Below are 24,448 nucleotides of genomic sequence, written 5' to 3'. Positions count from 1 at the left end.
TTGAGAGGAAGATTTTTAAAGATTTGTTCTATATATTTCTATGCGAAACTTGGATTTCCTATTGTGGCGCCGCCCTGCTCCCGGGGGTCATGATTTTAACAATTTAATATCTACACTACCCAAGGATGCTTCCATATAAGTTTCAGCTTTCCTGGCCCAGTGGTTCTTGAGAAGAAGATTTTTAAGTATTTGTTCTATATATTTCTATGTAAAAATTGGATTCCCTATTGTGGCCCTGTCCAAACCCTGGGGGTCATGATTTTAACAATTTGATATCTACACTACCCAAGGATGCTTCCATATGAGTTTCAGCTTTCCTGACCCAGTGGTTCCTGAGAAGAAAATTTATTGATGATCCCATCTTTTTTTGTCTTTTCTTGATTATCTCCCCTTGTGAAGGGGACTTGGCCCTTCATTTTAACAATTTAAACTCCCCTTCACCCAAGGATGCTTTGTATAAAGTTTAGTTAAAATTGGTCCATTGGTTCTTGAGAAGAAGTCGAAAATGTTACAAGTTTACAGACGGACGGACGACGGACAAAATGTGATCAGAAAAGCTCACTTGTGCCTTCGGCTCAGGTGAGCTAAAAAGTCATAGGTTTAAAAGTGTTGTGAATAATCTGCTTTTGTTTTAAGACATGTCTATAATGTAATGTGCTCAGGATGTTGATATTGTATTAAATCAATTTCTTCTAAGCAATCAAGTATATAATGCTTGTTTTATATATATATATATATATATATATATATATATATATATATATATATATATAATATATATATATATATATATATATATATATAAAGCACTAAAAAACCAACAACACTGTATATCCTAAATGTCAGATCTACCAAGTAGATACAAGGTCACGGGTGGAAATTTATATAAGGCACTAAAAATTACAACCGACACGAACAATGAAAATTGTCAAATTTTCGGGACGTCCTGTCCCTTTCTCCAGACAAAGATAAAGGTTAAAAAGTCATAAGAACAAAGGAAAAAGAGAAAAAAAAACAACTTTTGAATTGGTGTTTGGTCATACAGTTAGAGGACCTATGAAATTGTTGAAGGAAAAGTGGCTGACTGAGACTAGTGATCTTAATCTTTTAGATTATGTGTCTGATTTCAAAGAAAAACTTTACAATGCTTGTAAATTAGCACAAGAAAATTTGAAGAGTTCTCAGATGAAAATGAAAATGTGGTATGACAAAGATGCCAGAAATAGGGTGTTTAAGCCAGGTGATAAGGTTCTTGTATTTTTACCTATTCCTGGTCATCCTTTACAGGCCAGATATTACGGCCCTTATGAAATTGAAAGCAAGATTAGTGATGTAAACTATGTAGTTAAGACACCAGGTCGACGTAAAGAGAAACGGGTTTGTCACATAAACATGTTGAAAGAGTATTTTGAAAGGTGTGACCGAAATTCTGTAAAACCAGTTTCCACTTTAGCCGATGCTAAGACTGTTCAAAATTGTATTGAAAGTGATACGAGTGTAGAAATGAATGAGAAAGATTGTAATCAGAGTGTCCGTTTGAAAAACTCAGAAGTTTTGGCTAATTTGGATGCTAAACTTGGACATTTGAACATTCACCAAAAAGAACAAGTTTAAAACTTGACGAGTGAGTATCATCAAATCTTTTCGGATGTTCCAAAGAAAACTAATGACGCTCTGCCTATCAAACAACATCCGTACCGTCTTAATCTAATAAAATTGCAGTACCTAAGAAGGGAAGTGCAGTACATGTTGGACAATGACATTGTCGAACCTAGTAAAAGTAACTGGAGCTCACCATGTATTCTTGTACCAAAACAGGACGGTACCTACCGATTATGTACAGACTTTAGAAAGGTGAATTCTGTTACCAAAACTGATTCATATCCAATACCTAGAATCGATGACTGTATTGACATTGGAAACGCGAAATTTGTCAGTAAATTTGACCTGTTGAAAGGCTACTGGCAAGTGCCGTTAACAGAAAGAGCAAAAGAAATATCTGCTTTTGCTACACCAGATGGACTTTACCAGTATAAAGTAATGCCTTTTGGCATGAAAAAACGCACCGGCTACATTCCAAAGGATGATTCACTCCCTTCTCCAAGACCTCAAGGGATGCGAGGCTTACATTGATGATGTCGTCATATATAGCGACACATGGGACGAACATCTCCGAATCATGCGTGCTTTATTTGACATTTTAGCTAAAGCAAACTTAACTGTGAACCTTGAGAAGAGCGAATTTTGTCATGCTTATGTAGAGTATTTAGGCCATAAAGTAGGTCAAGGTTATGTTACACCCATTATGGCTAAAGTGGAAGCTATTGCAAAGTTCCCGATTCCTACAAACAAGAAAGAGTTAATGAGGTTTTTGGGCATGGCTGGATTTTACAGAAAATTTTGTCCAAATTTTTCCTCAGTAGTTAGTCCACTTACAAATCTTTTACAAAAGAGGGTTAACTTTGAATGGACAAAGGACTGTGAAAAATCGTTTCATAAAATCAAATCTGTCCTTATGAGCAATCCAGTTCTGTCGACTCCAGATTTTTCTAAGCAATTTAAGTTAACTGTTGATGCTAGTGATGTTGGAATCGGGGCAGCTTTGTTTCAAGAACATAGTGATAAGGTAGATAGAGTTGTTTCTTATTTTTCAAAGAAACTTACAAAATGTCAACAAAAGTATTCCACCATTGAAAAGGAATGCCTTGCTTTGTTGTTAGCCTTACAGCATTTTGATGTTTATCTGAATGTTACATTGCATCCAATTCTTGTATATACTGATCACAACCCCCTGACATTTTTGCATAAATTGTCAAAAAAGCATATCAAAGGCAAAGACAATGTTATTGCAGATGCCTTGTCCAAAGTATCATGAACAAATTAGATTTGTATTAATGTACATATATTTTACTTTAACAATATAATTTTTCATTGATATTCAAACTTTTTAAGGGGGGAGGTGTTGTGAGGTGTGTTGTATTTGTATTGTTTCATCATGTATATTATTAGTAACATTAAGTTTCTTGAACATTCCAGAGTGGTCAACATGTTTGGTCATTTTTACTAGAACATTCTTGAACTTTGTGTATGTCCAGAACTTTCCAGTAATATCATGTACTTACAACTTCTAGAATTTTCTAGATTTATAGTACTATATAAATACCCTGTCAATTCGATGCATAAACTATAAATTGTCGTATAAGTAACATTGATGTACAGGTGTATAAAGAGACTGGGATATAATTACACTGGACATTGTGTGCAGCAACGAACACTCTGATGTATGTATTTTTAGATTCTTGCTAAGTTTGTACTTTATGTTTCATATACTTATTATATATTACTGTAAATAAATTATTGTTAAGTTTAAATTGTGTTATTGATCTTTGCTGGCATTTAGGGTAATTCTGACCCATAACTATATATATATATATATATATATATATATATATATATATATATATATATATATATATATATATATATATATATATATATATATAAAAGCACTAAAAATGACCAACGACACGAACAATAAAAATTGTCAAATTTTCGGGACGCCCTGTCCCTTCCTCAGGACAAAGAAAAAAGTTAAAAAGTCATAAGAACAAAGGAAAAAGAGAAACAAAAACAACTAGCACTACTACTAAACTACTAAACACTAGATATTTACATACTTAATTACATGATGAATTGGAAATATATATATATATATATATATATATATATATATATATATATATATATATATATATATATATATATATATATATATATATATATATATATATGTATTTATGTGAATTAACTTCTTGACTTTATTGATTCATATTAAATAGTCTACCTTTTTTTGGGGGGAGGGGGGATATATCCCCGCTTGAAAAGCGGGATGGTATATAGTAATCGGGATGTCCGTCTGTCCGTCCATCCGTCTGTTACGCTTTGGGGTACCCATCTCTTATCCGCAACTTCTCTCATACCACTCAATGAAATTCAATGAGACTTTCACAGAATCTTTATTACATATTACCATTGTGCACCTTCTATTTTACTTTTTTGATCTCCGACTCATATATTTTGGGTTTCCCATAGTAAAACGTGGACACTGCCATCATATTCATGTGGTGGGTGGGGGTATCATTTAGTAAGCTCATTGCCTCTAGTTTTTTCAACAAAATATTTAAAAGCTTTAAGTTTAAACAAGTCATTTTTTTTTACTTTTTATCTTTTAAAAAGGTGTAAGTTCAATTTCAACAACATAGTAATTCATGTATTTGTTAAAAATATGAAAAGACCTTTATGGAATGACAGGTAATCTATATTCAACTGTATTTTCCAAAATACTGCAGATGTTTAGCTGTATATTACTTATACGGTCCTTCGGGCTTAACCCTGTCAGAGCTGTATGTATACGAGAGGGCAGTTGCAATGCTGTAAGATAACGTTACGTTGAGGTTCACATGAGGAATCTAAGACAGGTGGAGAATGGTCCAATGGTCTCTTGTTTATCGTTTTTCCTCCGACATCTACAAGATATTTCTATTTGTACTGAATCACGTGTATATTCATTGTCGACAAATTATGTACCCAAAAGAATGAAATAATAGTAAGTTGTTTGTCTTTTTCATTTAGCTATAGCCTATTGATTTAAATAATTTTATGTTCCTTCTTTCATCTAATAACAGTAATGTCTCTTGCAATTTTTTCCATTTGGTTAACAATAGAAATTGTGAGCATGCAAATAGGAACTACTAAAACATATCAGTTCTAAGTGGGATCGGGTTGGTCTAGAGGTAAGCACCTCTTGAGGATCAGTCACATCCACCGTGTCCTTGTTAGGATCGGGTAAACGACAAAATCCTTGGACAGTACAGTTTGTAAAGAGTGGCCTAACATTTGTATGAAAAACGTCAGACAGCATATCGCTAAAGGATTGGTATTGTACAGGATTTGCTACATGTTAAAAGAAGACTGTTAATATCTTTGTTTTAAAGCAAGTTGTCACTATTTTACGCCCCTGTTTTGAGATTTCTATTTGTTGCATTCAATCCAATGAATTCTTCCCTTTTCTTTTAAATCTGCTGGTAAGTGTTTCTTTTTTTGGCTGTTGTTGTTGTACTGATTGAATCTAAACAAACTGTTATTTCCTGCTTCCCGTCTTCTTGTGTTACATTCTCCCCAGTCTTTATATTGCTCTATTGTTGATTGGTGGATTTTATCCGTTATGATTCTGATCACTCTGTCATTTTCCTACTTCAAGAGGGGGTGCTTCCACCTCTCAGACACCTGATTTAACAATGGGATTTTCAAGGGTCTGTTTTTTTGTCAGGTTCACAGATTTGTACTGTTTGTAGATTTTTTTTATATATTTGAGATCGACCATTGTTTGTTATCGTCATCTTTTAATTCATAATTCACCTTTTTAAAAGGCATTAAGGCATTTTTTGCTCAGCGTAATTACACCTTTTTCGTGTAATCACACTTTTATTTGCACTATAGCACCTTTTCATGTTGCGTTTTAAGCCTTTTATAATCACTTTTACGTTTTTTTCTATGGAATGATCCTAATAGGCTTTCTAATGAGATTTATTGAGATAAAAATATATGGAGATAACAAACAATATTCAAGCTCAGAAGTCCAGTAAACAATACAAAATTGGATTACAGCACAAGCGGACCTTTAAAAAAATCAGAGGCGGGATCAGGTGCCATGGAGGAGTGAGCATCCCCTGCCCACCGGTCACATCCGCCGTGTGCTCCTCGTCATTATCGGGAAATAACGCAAAAGTCCGTCGAAATTTAATGTGTAAATAATGGCCTATCAATAATGGCCTATCAATAAGTTTTTTTTTAGTATACACGTAATTACAATTTTTTCCAAATAAACTAGAGGTACTGTGAGCACTGAGCTCACTAAATGATAACCCCGCCTCCCATATGATTATAATGACAAAGTCCGTGGTTTGCTCTGAGAGACCCGAAATATGTGTTGGATCAAAAAGTAAATAGAAGATGCACAATGACATTATGTTACAAAGAATCTGTAAAAGTATCATAAAATTTTATTCAGTGGTATAGGAGGAGTTGTGGATAAAAGATGGGTACCCTTCCATTTTATAGAAAGAATGGCACTGTTCATGTTTTGCTTCGGGAAACCAAAAATATGTGCCCGATCAGAAAGTAAAATAGGAGTTGCACAATGGCACTGCATACTAGTAGCAAAAATTCTGTAAAAGTTGCATTAAATTTCATTCAGTGTTATACGAGGATTTGTGGATTAGAGATTGGTACCCCAAGGCGTAACGGACGGACGGACATCCCGATTACTATATACCCTCCCACTTTTCAAGCGGGGGGTATAAAAAATTTTGACATATTTAAAAGTATATAAGTTCGTTTCACTGATGGTCTTTTCAACGATTGCCCACAACAATTGGCATCTTAGTACATGACTTAATTTTGAAAATGTATGAATGCATGCCATTACATTAGTATAAAGGGTATAACATGATCGGGATGTCCGTCCGACCGTTCGTTTTCACGTCCGTCTTTTACGCTTTGGGGTACCAATATCTTATCCACAACCCCTCTTATACCACTGAATGAAATTTAATAAGACTTTCACGGGATCTTTCTTACATAGTGTCATTATGCACGTCCTATTTTACTTTTTGATCTGACACATATTTTGGCGTTCACATAGCAAAACATGGTCACGGTCATTCTTTCTAACCATCCCTTATCCGCAACTCAAAAACTGCAATGAATAAATGGAAATTCAAGCATGAGTATGGTGTATTTCGATGTCATAGCAACTGATGTGATATTTGTATAATCATTTTCAGAAACTACACAATACCTGCTTTAAGACTATACATGTATATACATTGGTATTCAAAAATATTACAAGAAAAACTAAAAAAAAATGCATTGACATCTTAATATCAATTTGTCTAGAAATGCCTTAAATCTTTGCCTTGGAAGGGGTTAATTAAACTTTCTTATTTCGGGTCTCAAAGAGCAAACTCGAGGTACTCTGAGCACAGACCTCACTAAATGATACCCCCTGCCTCCCATATGATTATAATGACATAGTCCATGGTTTTCTCTGGGAGACGCCAAAATAAGAGTCAGATCAGAAAGTAAAATAGAAGGTGCACAATAGCATAATGTATCTGAGGACGTATTATTAAATTTCATTCAGTGATATAGGAGGAGTTGCTATTAAATTTTATTCAGTGATATAGGAGGAGTTGCGGATAAGAGATGATGGGAACCCTTAATTTATACTTTAAAAAGAATGACAGTGTCAATGTTTTGTTATGGGAAACCCAAAATATATAACATGTGTAGCTGATCAAAAAGTAAAATACGAGTGGCACTATGTAACAAATATTTTGTGAAAGTTTCTCTAATTTTCATTCAGCGGTATAAGACTTAAGAGTAGTTTCGGATAAGAGATGGGTATACGCCAAAGCATAACAGACGGACGTATAGCTAGACGGACGGACAGACATCCCGATCACTCTATACCCTCACGCTTTACAAGCGGGGTTATACAAACGTTTACCTTTATAATTATATGGGAGGCGGGGGTATCATTTAGCGAGCTTGGTGTTCACTGTTATATTTTATATGTCCCTTTTGAAAAGTGGGAGGGTATATATATATGTGTAAGCTTCTGAAGATTGAAAAATGAAAGCGCTAAAGCTTAATTGAGGATTTTTGTGTTTTCTTTTTACTTTTTTTAATATTGTTATCCGATTACTGAGACATTATTTAAATTTTGGATATATATATATATATATATATATATATATATATATATATAGTGATTGGGATGTCTATGGCACGCCAAATTCACAAAAATGAGATAAACCTAGTTTCACAATTGATAAACTAGGTTTATCGACTGTAAACTATAGTTTACAAACCGTAAACTATAGTTACAATACAATACAATACAATAATTTCTATAGCGCATTATAATAATGACACTCTAGTGCGCTTCACATTAAAATAGATATTTATAAGCTTACAAAATGGCGAACAAATTACTTTAAAAAATACATAATACATATTTGTGCATAAAAATAGGATATCTAAAAGACTTCATGTGTACTAAAAGACCATAAAATATTACGTTGCGTGGGAGTCACTTTAATAAATTTACAACTAATGAAACATTAAAAAAAAAAATAAATATTAAAGGAACATGTACTCGATCAGTAGAGCACGAATATAAAAAACATTAAAGACTTTAAGATCAGTTCAGTGTTCTATTACATTAGGTATATATATCACTATAAAAACAATATTTACATTCCCTCGTAAGCTCGTTCAAAGAGGTGAGTTTTAAGTCCTTTTTTAAAAGCGGAAACAGATTTGGAATTTTTAAGACACAGAGGAAGAGAGTTCCATAGTGAGGCGGCGGCGTAGTCAAATCGACGACTGCCGTACGTAACAGTTCTAACTTTAGGAACATCCAAAAGAAAAGAACACTGTGAACGCAAGGACCTGGTAGGAGAGTATATTTTGAGAAGCTCGGACAAGTAATTTGGAGCACGATTGTTCAATGCATTGTATACAAACAGAAGTAGTCTGGTCCTGATTTTTAAAAAGAAGGCTAGAAATAACTTCTAACGGCAAATAATTATTATTTGGTCCAGCATAGTTTTTTAACCTAATTCGAGTATGCTGAATCCGAAAAAATATGCTGGCCTTCATGAAAATGGCGTTAAAGAGGTCAAAATTGCGATTCAAAATGGCGGACATCCAATTTTTCTATTTTTCTCTTAATGTCGTTCAAAATAGAGAAGTAATGAGTGAATATCTAACTGAGTGTAATAAAACTATAAAAAGGATAATAGAATGCTAACATTATTAGTTTAACTCAGAAAATTTAGTCGTTTTTACACTTAATTCGAATTTTCTCTGATTAATTTGTCTATTGTTCTATATATTCTGCTTTGTTCAGGATTTTACATTTGCAAATATCCATACACTGCAGATTTGTATTTTTTCCTCTGCATCTCACTATTCTACAATTAAATGATGGTGCAGCTGTAAGTTAAAAGTCAAAATGGCGATTCAAAATGGCGGATATTCATTTTTTTTCAAATTATTTCTTTATGTCGTTTACATAGGAGAAAGGATTTGTGAATATCTTACCGAGCGTAGTACAACTATGTAAAATGCCAAAAGAACACTAATTTTATCACTTTAGTTCGAAAAATTTAGTCGTTTAGATTTAAAATGTGTTAATTAGCTCAAATTGGCGATTCTAAATGACGTCATATTAACTCGAATTTCGTAAAATACCTTAAATGCTTAATTCTGATTCGTTTTGCAGAAAATAAATTACAGGGTTTTTTTAAGTTATGAAATAATGTTCAAATTTGCAATGAAAGCTGGAGGATATTTTTGTTAATGACTTAGGATATTTATAACATGGACTTTTGTTTAATATACTTCTTTTATTAAGATAAATCTTTGACGACAATTCCGAAGACATTTTTACCTATTACCTTTTTCACCATGCTTCTTCATATAAAAAGTTAATAATATCATACAGTAATTGCTGTTTTGAAGACAATATGAAAATTAAGCTATCCCAAGAGCAGTATTCCGTGAGCATTAAGGCGAGTGAACATTGTAGTTTGAGGATTGCTAAATCATATTAGTTATTGGAAATTCTTGATCTATTTTTTGTCCAGTGAAGAAAAAAAATAAATGTTTATGTTCATGTGGAAGGTCTAGTGCAACATAGCTTAGTATGATTTTTAAAATGATGGACCACGACCAATTAGAGGGCTAGTAATTGTTACATCATATAAATCTGAACATATTATGATATCCAAATAAAAAGATTTATTAAGAATTATCAGTATAATATACGTAAACCATAAATTTTCTAGATTGTCCAGCTCTGATTCTGTGTCCCTACATTTGCATTTTGTTATTCTCAGTCAAAAAATCAACTGCATTCTCAAATATTTCATGTTGTGAATGGATGATATTGTATTGAACAGTGTATATCAATTTTAAAAAATTGAAATTTCCAAAATCTGAAAGAAGAAAATGATTGAGTTCAATTGACCCCCTCGATTCTTGATACAACCTTACACTATCCTAAAAAAGAAGTGGGGATCAAGTTGCCTTGTACATGTAAAGTTCTTGGAGTGTTCAAGAAAATTTTGTTGTCAAGATAAGTGTTGACTAGATCAAAGTCAGAATGGCTTAGGCCTATTGGTACGAAAGCTTGTACGTGTTAGGAATCACGAGGAATCTGCAGGCGCTCTTACATTGCATAATTATACAACTTTTCTCACCAAAATATGCACACAATGTGATTCCAGATGATAAAGTTTGAGAATTTTCTTGTTAATAGAATAACCTTTCTACCCTAAAAGACAACTCTATAAGCGGTCACTAAATAAAGATCTACATGTCTTGAATATCAGAGATTTGTTTTATACCCCCCGCTTGAAAAGCGGGAGGGTATAGAGTAATCGGTATGTCTGTCCGTCCGTTTGTTACGTTTTGGGGTACCCATCTCTTATCCGCAACTCGTCTCATACCACTGAATAAAATTTGATAAACTTTCACAGAATTTTTATTACATATTGCCATTGTGCACCTCCTATTTTACTTTTTGATCCGACACATATATTTTGGGTTTCCCATTGCAGAACATGGACACTGTCATTATGTTCATATGGGAGGCGGGGAGTATCATTTAGTGAGGTCATTGCTTACAGTACCTCTAGTTTATTTTGCATAAGGTTTGGAAAACACAATATACTGTTAACATTTGAACATAAATGTTTGTTCCTTGAGTGTTGATTATTTGTTTATTGTTTAACGCTGAGTCAGCAATTTTTCAGCCATGTTTCGGCGGACTGTCAATTTAAATAATCGGTTTTTGAAGGATTTTGGTTTCTCTGGCGGCCCCCAGTGAGTTTACTCTTTTTCGAACTCAAGAGAAATATTAATGATCTTCTACGTGCCAAGGGGGTTGTTATCCTTGACACGGGGCACCATTTTACTTGAGTGTCGAAAATACCAAAATTCCCAAGACAGACTGAAACATATAGCAAATAAAGCTGGAATAGAAGATGTTAGGGGATAATACTAAGTTCTTATAAGTGCTAATTTCCAAAGCTAGTACAAAGTGTTCGATGAAATTGGACAAGAATTTCTTCAGTTATATTTTATGGTGTGCTGAGGGATGTTTATAAGAAGTGTGAGTTGATAATGACAGCGATTCAGGAACGATTTTAGGTGGATGGGGGCTCAAAGACTTTGGAACACCGTCAAATATGAAGGGAAAAATTTGGAAACTCTTAAGTCGAGTTTGTTTTAACCATTTCCAGAAAAAAATGATTCTTTTTTAGTATTTTTTGTTTCTTCATATTTAATGGACTAATTTATATACTATATGTATAAAAAACAAACTGTAATTTATTTTATGCAAAGCAACTTAGAATTAAGCATTTAAGGTATTTTACAAAAGTCGAGTTAATATGACATCATTTAGAATCGCCATTTTGAGGTAATTAACACATTTCAAATTTAAACGACTGTAAATTTTTCGAACTAAAGTGATAAAATTAGTGTTCTTTTGGCATTTTACATAGGTTGTACTACGCTCGGTAAGATATTCACAAATCCTTTCTCCTATGTAAACGACATAAAGAAATAATTTGAAGAAAAAAATGAATATCCGCCATTTTGAATCGCCATTTTGACTTATAACTTACAGCTGCACCATCATTTAATTGTAGAATAGTGAGATGCAGAGGAAAAAATACAAATCTACAGTGTATGGATATTTGCAAATGAAAAATCCTGAACAAAGCAGAATATAGAACAATAGACAAATTAATCAGAGAAAATTCGAATTAAGTGTAAAAACGACTAAGTTTTCTGAGTTAAACTAATAATGTTAGCATTCTATTATCCTTTTTATAGTTTTATTACACTCAGTTAGATATTCACTCATTACTTCTCTATTTTGAACGACATTAAGAGAAAAATAGAAAAATTGGATGTCCGCCATTTTGAATCGCCATTTTGACCTCTTTAACGCCATTTTCATGAAGGCCAGCATATTTTTTCGGATTCAGCATACTCAAATTAGGTTAAAAAACTATGCTGGACCAAATAATAATTATTTGCCGTTAGAAGTATTTTTTTCTATAAATCGGACCAGACTAAAGTATTTTATATTGACTTCTGTATTGGACAGGGAGCCAGTGGAGATCTTTCAAGATTGGAGTCACGTGATCAGATTTCCTGGTACGAGTTATCAGCCGCGCAGCAGTATTTTGGACTTTCTGGAGTTTATTCACAAGTTACTTATTTATGCCATACATCAACGAGTTTGCATAATCGAGTCGGGAAGTCACAAGTGAATTTATCAAAGTTTTACATGCGTCGTCTGTGATGTACGGACGGATGCGACCGATTTTCCGGATATTATTGAAGCATGTTCTAACTATTGAACTGCAGATTTTCTCCATACTTAGAGTCTGGTCGAAAAAGGCTCCAAGGTTCTTCACAAAAGGAGAGTCACTAATTGAGCTCTCTCCAAAAACAAGATTGAATGTAGAAACGTCTTTTATTTTATGTTTTGGACAAAAGAACATCAATTCAGTCTTTTCATGATTTAACTTTAAAAGATTGGTGCACATCCATAATTTTAAGTTGACAAGACAAGCACTGAGAGAAGAAGCCACATTATTCAAGTCTTCGTTTGGCTCAATAACGAGATATATTTGGGTATTATCTGCATAGCAGTGATACCGCATTTTATGACGCTTGCATATATTTCCTATAGGTTTCGAAAACAAACAGTACAACCGGGGTCCAAGAACAGAGCCCTGAGGCACACCGATTTCAAGCGATTCCGCATTTGATAAGGTTGCACCTATCGAAACTCTCTGACTCCTGTCAGTTAAATAGGACTTTATCCATGACAGCACAGAACCGGATATCCCGTATGAGTATTCAAGACGATGGAAAAGAATCTGGTGGTCTATAACATCGAACGCGGCCGACAGATCGAGCATGACATGAATTAGAGCCCTCATATCTGTGTCATATCGTTGTGCGAGTTCATCAGGTGATAAATCACGATGATATTTCGATAATGAAGTTATGACATCTTCTCCGAATTTATCAATAGCAATGTTTTTGAGTTTCCTAAACGATACAGATTTCCGCATTTTAGGTGGTTTAGACAGACATAGCGATGAATATATTCCTTTATGATCAACTGTAGATAAGCCCCGCAAATCAGAAAGAAAATGGTCGTCAACAGTAGGGGGATTCGTCAAAATATGACTATTTTCACGTGTAATAACGAAGTCCAATGTATGCCCATGCTTATGAGTTGGAGCGGATATGTGTTGCACAAGACCATACTCTTGGAGCATCGCATGGAATTGTCTGGAAGTCGGATGGTCAGATTTTTCGAGATGCAAATTGATATCACCTGTCATGAACAGTTCCTCCGGTGCGATGACATGCTGATTCAAATATAAGGACCATTCATCGAAAAAATCTCGCATTTTCAGATTGTTTGTTTTTGATATACATGTAGGTGGGCGGTAAACAATGCAGATGCGAGAATTTGTTGCACGAGAAGAAATGATACAATCAAGATGTTCAAAATGTGAAAATTCAGTGTCTGACTTAATTTGTTCTACCTTAATATTTTTGCTAAAAATCATTGCAACCCCTCCTCCTTTTCGATTTGTTCTAGGTATGTGAATACCTTTGTATCCCTCTGGTACTAGCTCTTGCAATATCACTACCCAGCCAATTTTCAGTGATAGCCATTATGTCAATTTTGTTTGAAACTATGATATCAGAAATAGCAAGAGTCTTATTCTTTACAGATCTACAATTCATAGTTAACAGTTTTATGGTTAACGATTCGTTAAGTATAGTTAACGATTTGTTAAGTATAGTTTTCATCTGTAAAACTATATTTAACGGTCGTTAACTATAGTTTACGAATGCTAATCTAAGTTTATCTGTCTGAATAAAGCGTTAACAATAGATTTTGTTGATAAACATAGATTCACGTTTGTAAACTATAGTTTACAATCGTAAACTATAGTTAAGAGTTGTTAATCATAGTTTCACAAATCGTGAAACTATATTTATCAAATCGTTAACTATAGTTAACGGTTTGTAAACTATAGTTTACAAATCGTGAAACTGTATTATCAGATAATCTATGTTTTGCGATCGCAAATGATTGTTTTCGATGTCAAGTATAGTTTACGGTTGTGAAATATAGATTATCGCGTTAACTATGGTTTACGGATGTAAAATATAGATTAACGTCGTTAACTATAGTTTACAGTCCGTAAACTATAGTTTACAACCGATAAACCTAGTTTATCGACTATGAAACTATGTTTTGCTCATTTTTGTGGATTTGGCGTGCCATAGATGTCCGCTCATCTGTTACACTTTGAAGTACCATCTCTTATAATCGGCAACTTCTCTTATACCACTGAATGAAATTCTAATGAAACGATCACAGAATTTTTGTCACATAGTTCCATTCTGACCTCCTATTTTACTTTTTGATCCCAGTTTTATTTTTGATCTGAAATGTATTTTGTGTTTCACATAGCAAACCATGAGCACGGCCATTCTTTCTATATTATTGAAGGGTAATTATCTCTTATCGGCAACACCTCCTATGCCACAGAATAAAATTTTATATCACAGATTATTTATTATACCCCCGCTTGAAAAGAAGAAAGAAGAAAAGCAGGGACCTACCTGTATATACTTAGTATATGTCCCTGGTATTAGTGATCGGGATGTCCATCTGTCCAACTGTCCATCTGTCTGTCCCTAACGCTTAAGGATACTTATCTCTTATCCGCAACCCCTCTTGAACTACTCATTAAAATTTAATGAAACTTTCACAGAATCCTTATTACATAGTGTCACTGTACACCTATTTTACTTTTTTGGTCCGACACATATTTGGGGTTTCCCAGAGCAAAACATGGGCACGGCCATTTTTTCTATGATATTGAAGGGTACCCAACTCTTATCCGCAACTTCTCCTATACCACTGAATATAATTTAATTATACTTTCACAGATTCTTTATTACATAGATCCAATGCCATTCTGCACTTTAAAGTCTAGTTTTTGATCTGATATTTTTTCGCATCTCCCAGAGCAAATCATGAAGTTTGCCATAATCATCTGGGAGGCAGAGCGTATCATTTAGTAGGCTCACTACTCAGAGTACCTCTAGTTATTACATAATGCCATTGTGTACCTCCTTTTTTACTTTTTGATCTGTCACTTATTTTGGGTCTCCCGTAGCTGCAGAACTGTAGCTCTCTGAAAAAATATATATTGATAGACTGGAGAGTTACAGTGCCACCCATTGGAAAAAACTGTATATTTATTGCGCACAAAAAAGTGCACCGTTTCTCGATTTATTTATCCATGTTTTTAAAACTGTCATTTCAAAATATTACTAACCGTGTGTCCCTAACATATTCTTTCACTGTTTCCACAACAAAACATTCCTTATAATTGTTTTTAATAGCCCTCCTGGTGCTGAAATTGAGATCATCGAAATTTCGCCTATTTATACTGCCACATTGGTTTGCAAGATAATTTGATCTAACGCGCTTCGTACAGATGTAAACTAGAAAAGTAATCCATAGACGAGTAAGGACTTTATTGAAATCTAGCTTTTTTTTTTGCAATTGAGGAAAGAACTTAGGAAAGTAATCCAGAAATAGTGCACTTTTTTGTGCGCAATAAATATACAATTTTTTCAATGGTTGGCACTGTAGCTTTCCGGTCTATCAATATAATATATTTTTTCGGAGAACTACAGCTCTGCAGCTAGGTCTCCCAAAGCAAAGCATGGACTTTGTCATATAATTATATGTAAGGCAAATTTGGCCCATATTCTATCGTAACAACTAACAAAAGCATGAGCTCTTGAGCCTTCATCTCAGAAGAGCTAATGTCTTGTTAATATGAGTTTTTGGTTATTTTAACTTTCATCAAGTCACCATGCTGTTTATTTTCCACTCAAGATCATGGATTTTTAATGAAATGGCATTAGCCATGGATATCGGCCCATGTAGCTCAGTTGGTGGAGCACCTGACTAGTGATGCAAAGACCCCAAGTTCCATTACTAATCCAGCCATATACTTTTTCCTCTCCTGTTACACTTAAAATTTCTTGGATAGATCCATGTGATTCATTAGCATTTATAATTACTTTCATTAAAAAATTGTTCAACGTTATAAAATTCTGATCTAATTTCTAAAGCATAAAAATTAAGACAAAATAGGTTATAACTGTTTATTTCCTATATTTACACTGTATCCATACTCTGTACATTTTGAGTTGCCTCCCTCTATTGACTTGAAGTCGTCTGTCTATGTGGTTCTGTTCTTCTGTTAAACCTGCTTTTTTCATCATATCTCTTAGTTCCTCTGAAAATTCATCATTTTTGTCATAAATATTTAACTTCAGGTTATATAAACACATGTACTAGAAGTTTTGAGACTGTACAAGTCACTTATGGACCTTGTTTCTCTGAATATGATCAACCACATATGTGCCTCATATTGAATATACAAGTGAATGGCCAATTTTTAGTTCCTCTGAGACTTTAACAAGTATCCATAGGGTATTAATTTTTGCCAAAGGCTTATTGCTAATACATAATTATAATCAGAAAGAAAGAAAGAACTGTAACACAGGTGTGCCATCTCTTGCTTAATCAATACATGTGTCAATTTAAATACATTGTAAAAATAAATGTGCAAATATGTTTTGATACAAAAGTAAGCCAGTAGCTCTGGGAGAAAAAAAATTAATGAGGTTTACATCAGACAATTTAAATGTATGATTACATTATTTAATAATGAAAATTGGAAATGTTACCTTGTGTGAAGAAATAAACTCTTGTGCCATCTCCTCGAACATAGAAATTTTCAGACAGACAGTGACCTGAAATAAAACAGAATATTCAGATGTGTGCTTGCACCATTCTGATATTTGTCAGTTAGATTTTCAACCTAATACTTGTTCATGAGAAACTACTTGAAGATCTATAGCTTTCTAGTCATCCATCTTAATCTTTTTTATACCAGCTAGTAAAAGATCTGCAGCTAGTGAAAAACGCTTCCTCTGTCTGTAGTTGTTCATAATTTGCCATTCACTTTTGGAATAATTCAGCAGATAGTAAGAATACTAAGGAGTGGGAAAATAAAATGGTGGTTTTTATGTCATGATGTACCATCAAAATATAACCAAAGTCATAAAGATTATTTTAAATCCCTCAATTAAAAAGATTTTGTGACAAAACAAAGGCCTACTGTAAGTTCCTAAATATACGCGTGGAATTAATTATCGCGTAATTTCGCGAGAAGCACCACACACGAAATAAAATTACTCGCTTTTGTTTTAATGATGCTCAAATCTATGTAAAATCTCTTGATCAACCGTCCATTCGCAAATTATTATTCTCGCGATTTGCCGTGGAAGAGCCCATTTGCGATAATAAGTACTCGCGAAAAATAAGGAACCTACAGTATATTGTGAAATTAAAATCATCATAAATGGTACCCTTGAAACTAAACATGTTTTAGCACCATGGAATTAAAATGACTTCCAGTGAACTTGCTAGAAAAAGAAGGGTAGAATAATTCATTCATGAATGAAGCATCAAAGAAATGAATTTGAAAATGTTCATACTTGAGTCAGCTTTTTGACATTACAGGAGCTAGTTACATATTGGTGTGGTTATGTATTTCTTTCTACATCCAAAGTATAAAAGTGAAGTTGTATAACAATTCTGGGTCATTTGCTCATATTATGGAAAATCACTTACCCCATTTACAGATCACAGAAAAAGAATTCATATAATAAAGGCAGAAAATTAATTAAAAATCAAAACATTTAATAGATTCAAATTAATTTAAGTGAATACTGTAAAATCACAAATTTTCGTGGGGTCAAATTTTCATGGTTTGAGGAAAATATCTTGGTTGATTTCGTGGATCAAGAATTAATGATTACTTATATATGTAACATTTTACATTTCGTGGTGGACATGAATTTGGGGTCTCGTCATACCTCGAAAACAACAAAAATTAAACCCCCATGAAAATTTGTGATTTCACAGTATTAGTTCCACAATATTTACCTTTTTTAAAACGTAACTGAGCCATATCATATCTCCCATAATCCCTGAACAGAATTCTTCCTCCAGGTTTCAGAAGCTGAGAGAGGCGATTCAATACATACTGCATCCTGAAAGTAAAAATAGACCTCAAGGTACAATCTCCACACAATCTTGTCCCACAGATTCTTTTTTGATGCACTTTTATAAAATTTTATAAATATATTGTATTTCTAATTAAGTATTTGCCCTGTGCTCTTATCTGATGTTCATGCTTTCAAGATGGCTACCTACTTGTCTGGGTGGATTGCTGATAACACAAATATCAGAATCACAACATCTAGTGATTGGTCAGGGACCGGTATCACGGCGCTCTCGTCTGTGATGTCACATACAAAGGCATGACACGTGTCTGGGTTATAGTCTGCATGCTCCTAAAATGTCAAGCATTCTGGTCTCTGAATCATTCTACATAAATCTGCATAAGTTAAATGCTTAAAAAATTAAATAATGTTTTCATTGGTTTTACATAATATGCTATGAATTGATCACTGTATTGAAAAGTAGATGTTCTTTCTTAAAAATTATTTCAATGTGTTGCACACATGAAATCCTTTTTATAAAAGAAGATGGTGGCTATACGTCTCCACATATGGTATGCTCTCATGTACATTACTTACATGTATTTTAAACAGAATTTGTGTTTCTTAGACATTTAAAGATAAGCAAAGTAATCACCTTCACAAGCTGGACAGCAGTGGAGGAGAAGTCACAACAGTACACCATCAGGTCAGGATCACTACAAGAAGAAGAAAATTTGTAATTCCACAGTCCAAAGCATCCTCATCTCTCAAATCTTATTGAAATAAGAATTAAAAAAAAGAGTTTGTGTGTGATCAATTACTTCTGCCTTCTTGTAAAACCTTGAGTTACTGAAGAAGTACTTTTTTCCGTGTGATATTATTTTACGCTATGTACGCGGTCACAAATTTTCTGCGGAAATTCATCCAAGCTAACTTACTATTAATGTAAGGCATATAGTGACAGTTTTTAAGAAATCCGTGTAATTTTCTACCAGCCGATTAAACAGAAATTGTGATTCCGCAGAATTATGACCCTGCGGAAAAAAGTACGTCTACAGTAATCTTGATCACAGTCTTTTCATGCTTTAGCAGGTTATTGACATAGGTCGACATTTAAACAAGATGGCAGTGAAACCGGGGTATAATTCATCCGTTTTCAGAAAATCTTGGACTCTTATTTTAAAAAGGTTCATTCCAAATTAAATCATATTCAAAGGGCAAATGTGGCAAATCCTATGTTTTGCTTTAGAAAATTAAGTACTGAAAAAACTGTGATCAGGATGTGTTTTTCAATGGTAGAAAAAAATTGTGAAAAACAATGGCTTTTTTCTTACTTATTTGTTTGCAAGACAGGAAAGACTGTATTTCCCACTCCACATCCAACCTGCAAGCACAATATTTTTACATGATGTTTGCTACCATTTTCAAGTTTTTTTTTTTTAAAAGATCAATAGATTTTACACCAGGGAATAGAATTTTAAAAAAAAATTAAACCTCAAGACTTTTAATACATGTGTACGCTCGTATGTCCATAAATGTATGAAGTAGCTGGATCATCTTTGGCATTTAAAAAGAATAATTATAACAAAAACCTGTTGAAATGTCTAGTGAAGAACAAAGAAACAGATTCATGCATTACCTCCAGAATTCTCCTTTTTGCTCTGTGACCTGGAAATTCCTGACCAACTCTTACACTTTCAATATCCTCATTGCATTTTCCATCAGGACCCAGCTCTGGAAATTCTGTGAACAACCAGTGTCGATCCTTAAAGAATCGATTCTGGTGAATCTGGTAAAACTTGTCCCAGTAGTCATCGGCAAGGTCCTCATACTCTTCTGTTAAAAAATAAACACTTCACCAGTAACCCACAGATCACTACACTAACCTGAGTCATACTGGCTCTCTTTGTCAAATTAATATAGTGTCAAAAATACAATATGGGTCCAAAATTTAGAATAACACCATATCCAAAAATTCCTTGATACATGTATTCATTTTATATTCCTATATGAAACTTGAAGCATTGTGAGCAATGAGCTAACAAAATGATACCCCCTGCCTCCCATGTAATTACAATGGCCAAGTCCATGTTTTGTTAGGGAAGACCAGAAATATGTGTCTGATCAAAAAATAAACAAGCTAATTCAGAGAATTGTGTTCCCCACTTTAGGAAAAATGAAGAACATGTGCGGATCTAGGGGGATCAATGGGGGGCACTTTAAGTAGAGCGGGCATGCTATAGGGAGTTATGGTATAAAATTTAACTGCAAAAACTTGAGATATCGCCCAGAAATGAAATTTTACACACACACAGAATGTATGAATTTACGATCTTGACCTTTGACCTTTTGTCCTAAAAATAAATATTAGTCTTCCTTACGCCATAATGAGTTGTGGTATAAAATGCCATTGCAAAAGTTCACAAGCTTCAACAGATATCACATGGAAACAAAAGCGTTAAAACAGGCAGAATATTTGACCTTGAACTTATCATATGACTTTGACCTTTTGACCTCAAAATCAATAAGGATCTTTCTTAAATCATAGGGAGTTGTTGTGTAAAATTTCAAAGCAAAAGCTCAAAGGGTTCTCGGGATATCGCGTGGAAACAAAAGTGTTACAGACAGACAGAACTACAGAAAGACAAACAGCTAGACAGACTGAAGGATGAACAGATCAAAATTAATATCCCCCACTTTCAGCAGGGGACAAATAGGAGGTGTACAATGACACTACATAATAAAGATTCTGTGAAGTCTCATTAAATTTCATTCAGCAGAGGAGTTGCAGATAAGAGATGAGTACCCCAAAGCGTAATGGACTTGAGCATTCGGCTCAGGTGAGCTAATAAAAAAACTTGGATTCATCAGCCATGACATACCTTGTTTCTCTGGAGGCAGTGCTGTTGTTAACTGCTCCTGAGTCTTCTTTTTGGCACTGATCTCTTGTTCTTCATCCCACTCCACGTTATCCCTAAATTACAACTATTTACATCATTCTCTATATTGAATAACTGGAATAACTATTTCTGGATAGTCTCAAAAAACAAGGTGAAATTATTTTTCTAAGCTTGTATTATACAAATTTAAAATTACTTTGATATATGGTTCAAAGATGCTTTGTGCAAGTAGAAGAATATGTAAAGATTTGTACAATTTTGATAAATGCTTTTAGCTATAAAAGATTGATAATTTAAGTTTTTCACTTTCAAAGTATTGGTATCATTAACTTTTCTGTACAGTGCTCTTGTTATAAAATAATAATTGAATGACAAGCTATTTATTATTAATCAAAGTACTCAGAAGTACAGAGAGCCGGGCTCATTTACAGAGTAGAATGGATTTCTTACATGAATCACGTTTATATTCTGATGAAAAAATTATTTTAAAACTATCAATATAAATGATAAGACACTGACAGTGAGTTTTTCAACCCTAATACCACGGTCCGATTTTGTCAGAATCATTAATTTGGTACCGCATGAATGTAAACAAACAGGCCAGTCTGGTTCCCTCTCCTGCTTTACCTCGTATGTGTAGAGAACTACGGTAACACTGATTATCAAAAATCCTTAATACGCTAATGACCTATGTTCTTTGACTTATGAAGTTTTCAAAGTCATTACTACAAATGTTTATTTTATATAAATAAAACTTCGTTTTATTTTTGTTGCTTTATTTAGCATTTGTATTATATCTCAAAAGCGGTTGAGAGTATAAGAACTATATTTTTGCACATAACTTTAAAATGGCGACTATTGGGTTAACATCCTGCCTTGAACAGGATCACATAAGCCGGCAATTGCTCTCTGAGCAATAAGACCGGCTAAAAAGGAAGCAGTGCCATCATACCATGCATTGTGCTGAAAGACATCTTCTGGATTAGTCAGGAGTCGTCCCCCAAACTGGGGTCGTTTGTCCTCCTCGCTCCCTGATTTTGGACTTCCTGCTTGATCAGACATTGATTCAGCCATTAGTGGTGAACATACAGATTTACGAAGTGGTAAAACTCTACGCATACAGGTATAAAGTCTACTTCTTAAGATCCTTCCTTGTCTTATCAGCATCACCTACAATTAGAAGTTCTTTGAATAAAGCAGCGGTATAGTAATTTTTAGTCAGTAAGCTCTATATCATTTGCACCTCTTGTCTGACGTCAAACTTGTGTGATGGGTCGGAGACCCTTTACAAGTAAAGAAGTAGAAGAAGGCCTAGAAGTTTTCGCAACCAAAGGGGTTTGTTAGCCCCTCTGATTTAACTAAGACAATAGTTCAAAATACCTGTGCATCGCTGGGATCTGACGATAGTAATGGTGTAAGTCCTTTCTCTTTACATACAGCGAAACATAATGATAATAGAACAATTTTCACGATAATAAATGTCTTCAGGACTGAAGCACGTTTTGTAAACAAACTATTCAATGTCAAATTCAGTCTTGAACCTAATTTTTGGACACCTTATGAAAAAAAACGCTAAAGTGACAATAAGTCTAAAAGTAAAACACGTCATTGAATCCGGAAAACCCCTTTGAACAGAAGCTGCAAATGTCAACAAAAAGTGAGAAAACATCTTAATCATGAATTTACGTTAGAGAAATACTGAAGGACGTTGAAGGAAAATAAGTACTCCATATTCAAACACAGTAAAAGCATATTCAGCCTGAAATTTAAACAACAATGTGCATAGCATTGTTAGCGTAATTAATTGCTCTTACCAGTAACTGTGTGTATAGTTTTACTGAAATATTGAATTTCTAAGTAGTTTGACTATGCCTTTTAAATGATACTTTGTTTTTACATTAAGTAGGTAAGAGAAGTCACAGTCATGTGCATGATTTGAATACTAAAATTTTTAGAGAAAAAATCTTTAAATTACAGAGGTTAATTTACATTTTAACATAATGAAATATCCTACAGGTTGAGCTCTGGTTGTTATGTATGTATCTGGTTCAGGTATAGACAAAACATCACTATAAGTTATACCTCTTGTATCCAGAGCATGAATATAAGAATCATGATCATGATGATTACTGCTTAACAATTGCAGTAAATTAAACGTACACGCTTATAAAGCAAAGTGTCAGGGATGACTGCAATTTTGATTCATTACAAAGGTAATTACCATTATAACAAATCAAAATTCCAGCCATCCCTGACACTTGCTTTACTGTAATTCACTAATTTTATTAGCCCCTGATAGCATGGCGAGGACTGGTGCAGTCAGGCAGGTACGTTTCATTGCCAGACTGGCCATGCAGTTTAATCTTAATTGTCTAAAATTATTGGCTTACCTTTGAGCAGGCTTAAAAGGCCAAATTTTACACCCATCAAGAAAACGCGCTATAAGGTACTGTGTAGGCTGCATGCAGATTCATTCAAGGAGCCAGAATTTAATCTAGCTGGTCCATCACATTTTTCTCCTTTTTTGTTTAATTATAATTGGTGCCGTGGAAGTGACAGCTAGGTGCTCGAAGGACATTACTGTTGAACCTGCCAATAGTGAACTGAGCTTTAACAGATCGAGGAATGTGGTGATAAGCAGGTTTAATATTGGAACTGGGTCTTTCTTCTGACTTGCATGCAATGCAATGGATATTGTTTTTAAGCCCTAGCTGTTTGTGCACCATAGTGCATGCATATGACTTTCATTAAAATTCCATTCAAGAAGTGTTTCATCACAATTCAAGGATCTTGATTTAGCTTGATATGGTTTGAATTACAGTAGCTAAAATGCTTTATTTAGCTATTGAAAGAATATTTTGTACCAAGAAATACAACAATAAACGAGCAGCTTAGTCTATATGCCATAAAAATGTTCTAAAAACTACCTCTTACTTACAAAGGATATATAGGTCTATAAGTCATTTGCACATAAGTATAAATTTATGTAACTTTTTATTATACTTTCTGCCATTAAAGTATGAATAAATTTATTTTTAAAAAATAAGAAAAAAATTATTTTAAAAAATAAGAAATGATTTTAAAAAAGAAGGATACTACATGTATTGGTATAATTAAATGGAAAACTGTTTTATATCTCAGTCAGTCTTAGCTAGCAAGCTCACCTTATGCGTGACCATTCATAATTAACCATGATGTATTTATATGCTTATAATATGAATTCTAGATGCAATAAAATTAATCTTGTATTCAAGTCAGGAACTTCAACT

At 33.8% G+C, this 24,448-nt stretch overlaps 2 protein-coding genes across 2 annotated transcripts in view; one reads left to right on the top strand and one right to left on the bottom strand.

The window, feature by feature from the left end:
- Nucleotides 1–16,354: 16,354 nt before the first annotated feature.
- The window catches only part of LOC134263410 (2-hydroxyacyl-CoA lyase 1-like), a 30,954-nt gene continuing 22,860 nt past the window's right edge, over nucleotides 16,355–24,448 (bottom strand). The window contains 10 exon segments of the mRNA XM_062745744.1: nucleotides 16,355–16,502; nucleotides 16,957–17,022; nucleotides 18,221–18,327; nucleotides 18,491–18,630; nucleotides 18,935–18,995; nucleotides 19,614–19,663; nucleotides 19,919–20,115; nucleotides 21,162–21,253; nucleotides 22,132–22,349; nucleotides 24,044–24,069. Of these exon segments, the coding sequence (XP_062601728.1) occupies nucleotides 16,369–16,502; nucleotides 16,957–17,022; nucleotides 18,221–18,327; nucleotides 18,491–18,630; nucleotides 18,935–18,995; nucleotides 19,614–19,663; nucleotides 19,919–20,115; nucleotides 21,162–21,253; nucleotides 22,132–22,349; nucleotides 24,044–24,069 (1,091 nt within the window). The 3' untranslated portion in view covers nucleotides 16,355–16,368.
- The window catches only part of LOC134263406 (solute carrier family 40 member 1-like), a 125,614-nt gene continuing 123,947 nt past the window's right edge, over nucleotides 22,782–24,448 (top strand). The window contains exon 1 of the mRNA XM_062745741.1: nucleotides 22,782–22,836. Coding sequence (XP_062601725.1) covers nucleotides 22,824–22,836 — 13 coding nt within the window. The 5' untranslated portion in view covers nucleotides 22,782–22,823. The remainder of the gene's footprint in view (nucleotides 22,837–24,448) is intronic.

Source organism: Saccostrea cucullata, unplaced genomic scaffold (assembly GCF_032062105.1).
Source record: "Saccostrea cucullata isolate Sc308-1 unplaced genomic scaffold, CSIRO_AGI_Scuc_v1 ctg345, whole genome shotgun sequence".
Lineage (NCBI taxonomy): Eukaryota > Metazoa > Mollusca > Bivalvia > Ostreida > Ostreidae > Saccostrea > Saccostrea cuccullata.
Note: the sequence above shows the minus strand (reverse complement) of the source record. Positions and strands in the feature narration are given on the sequence as shown.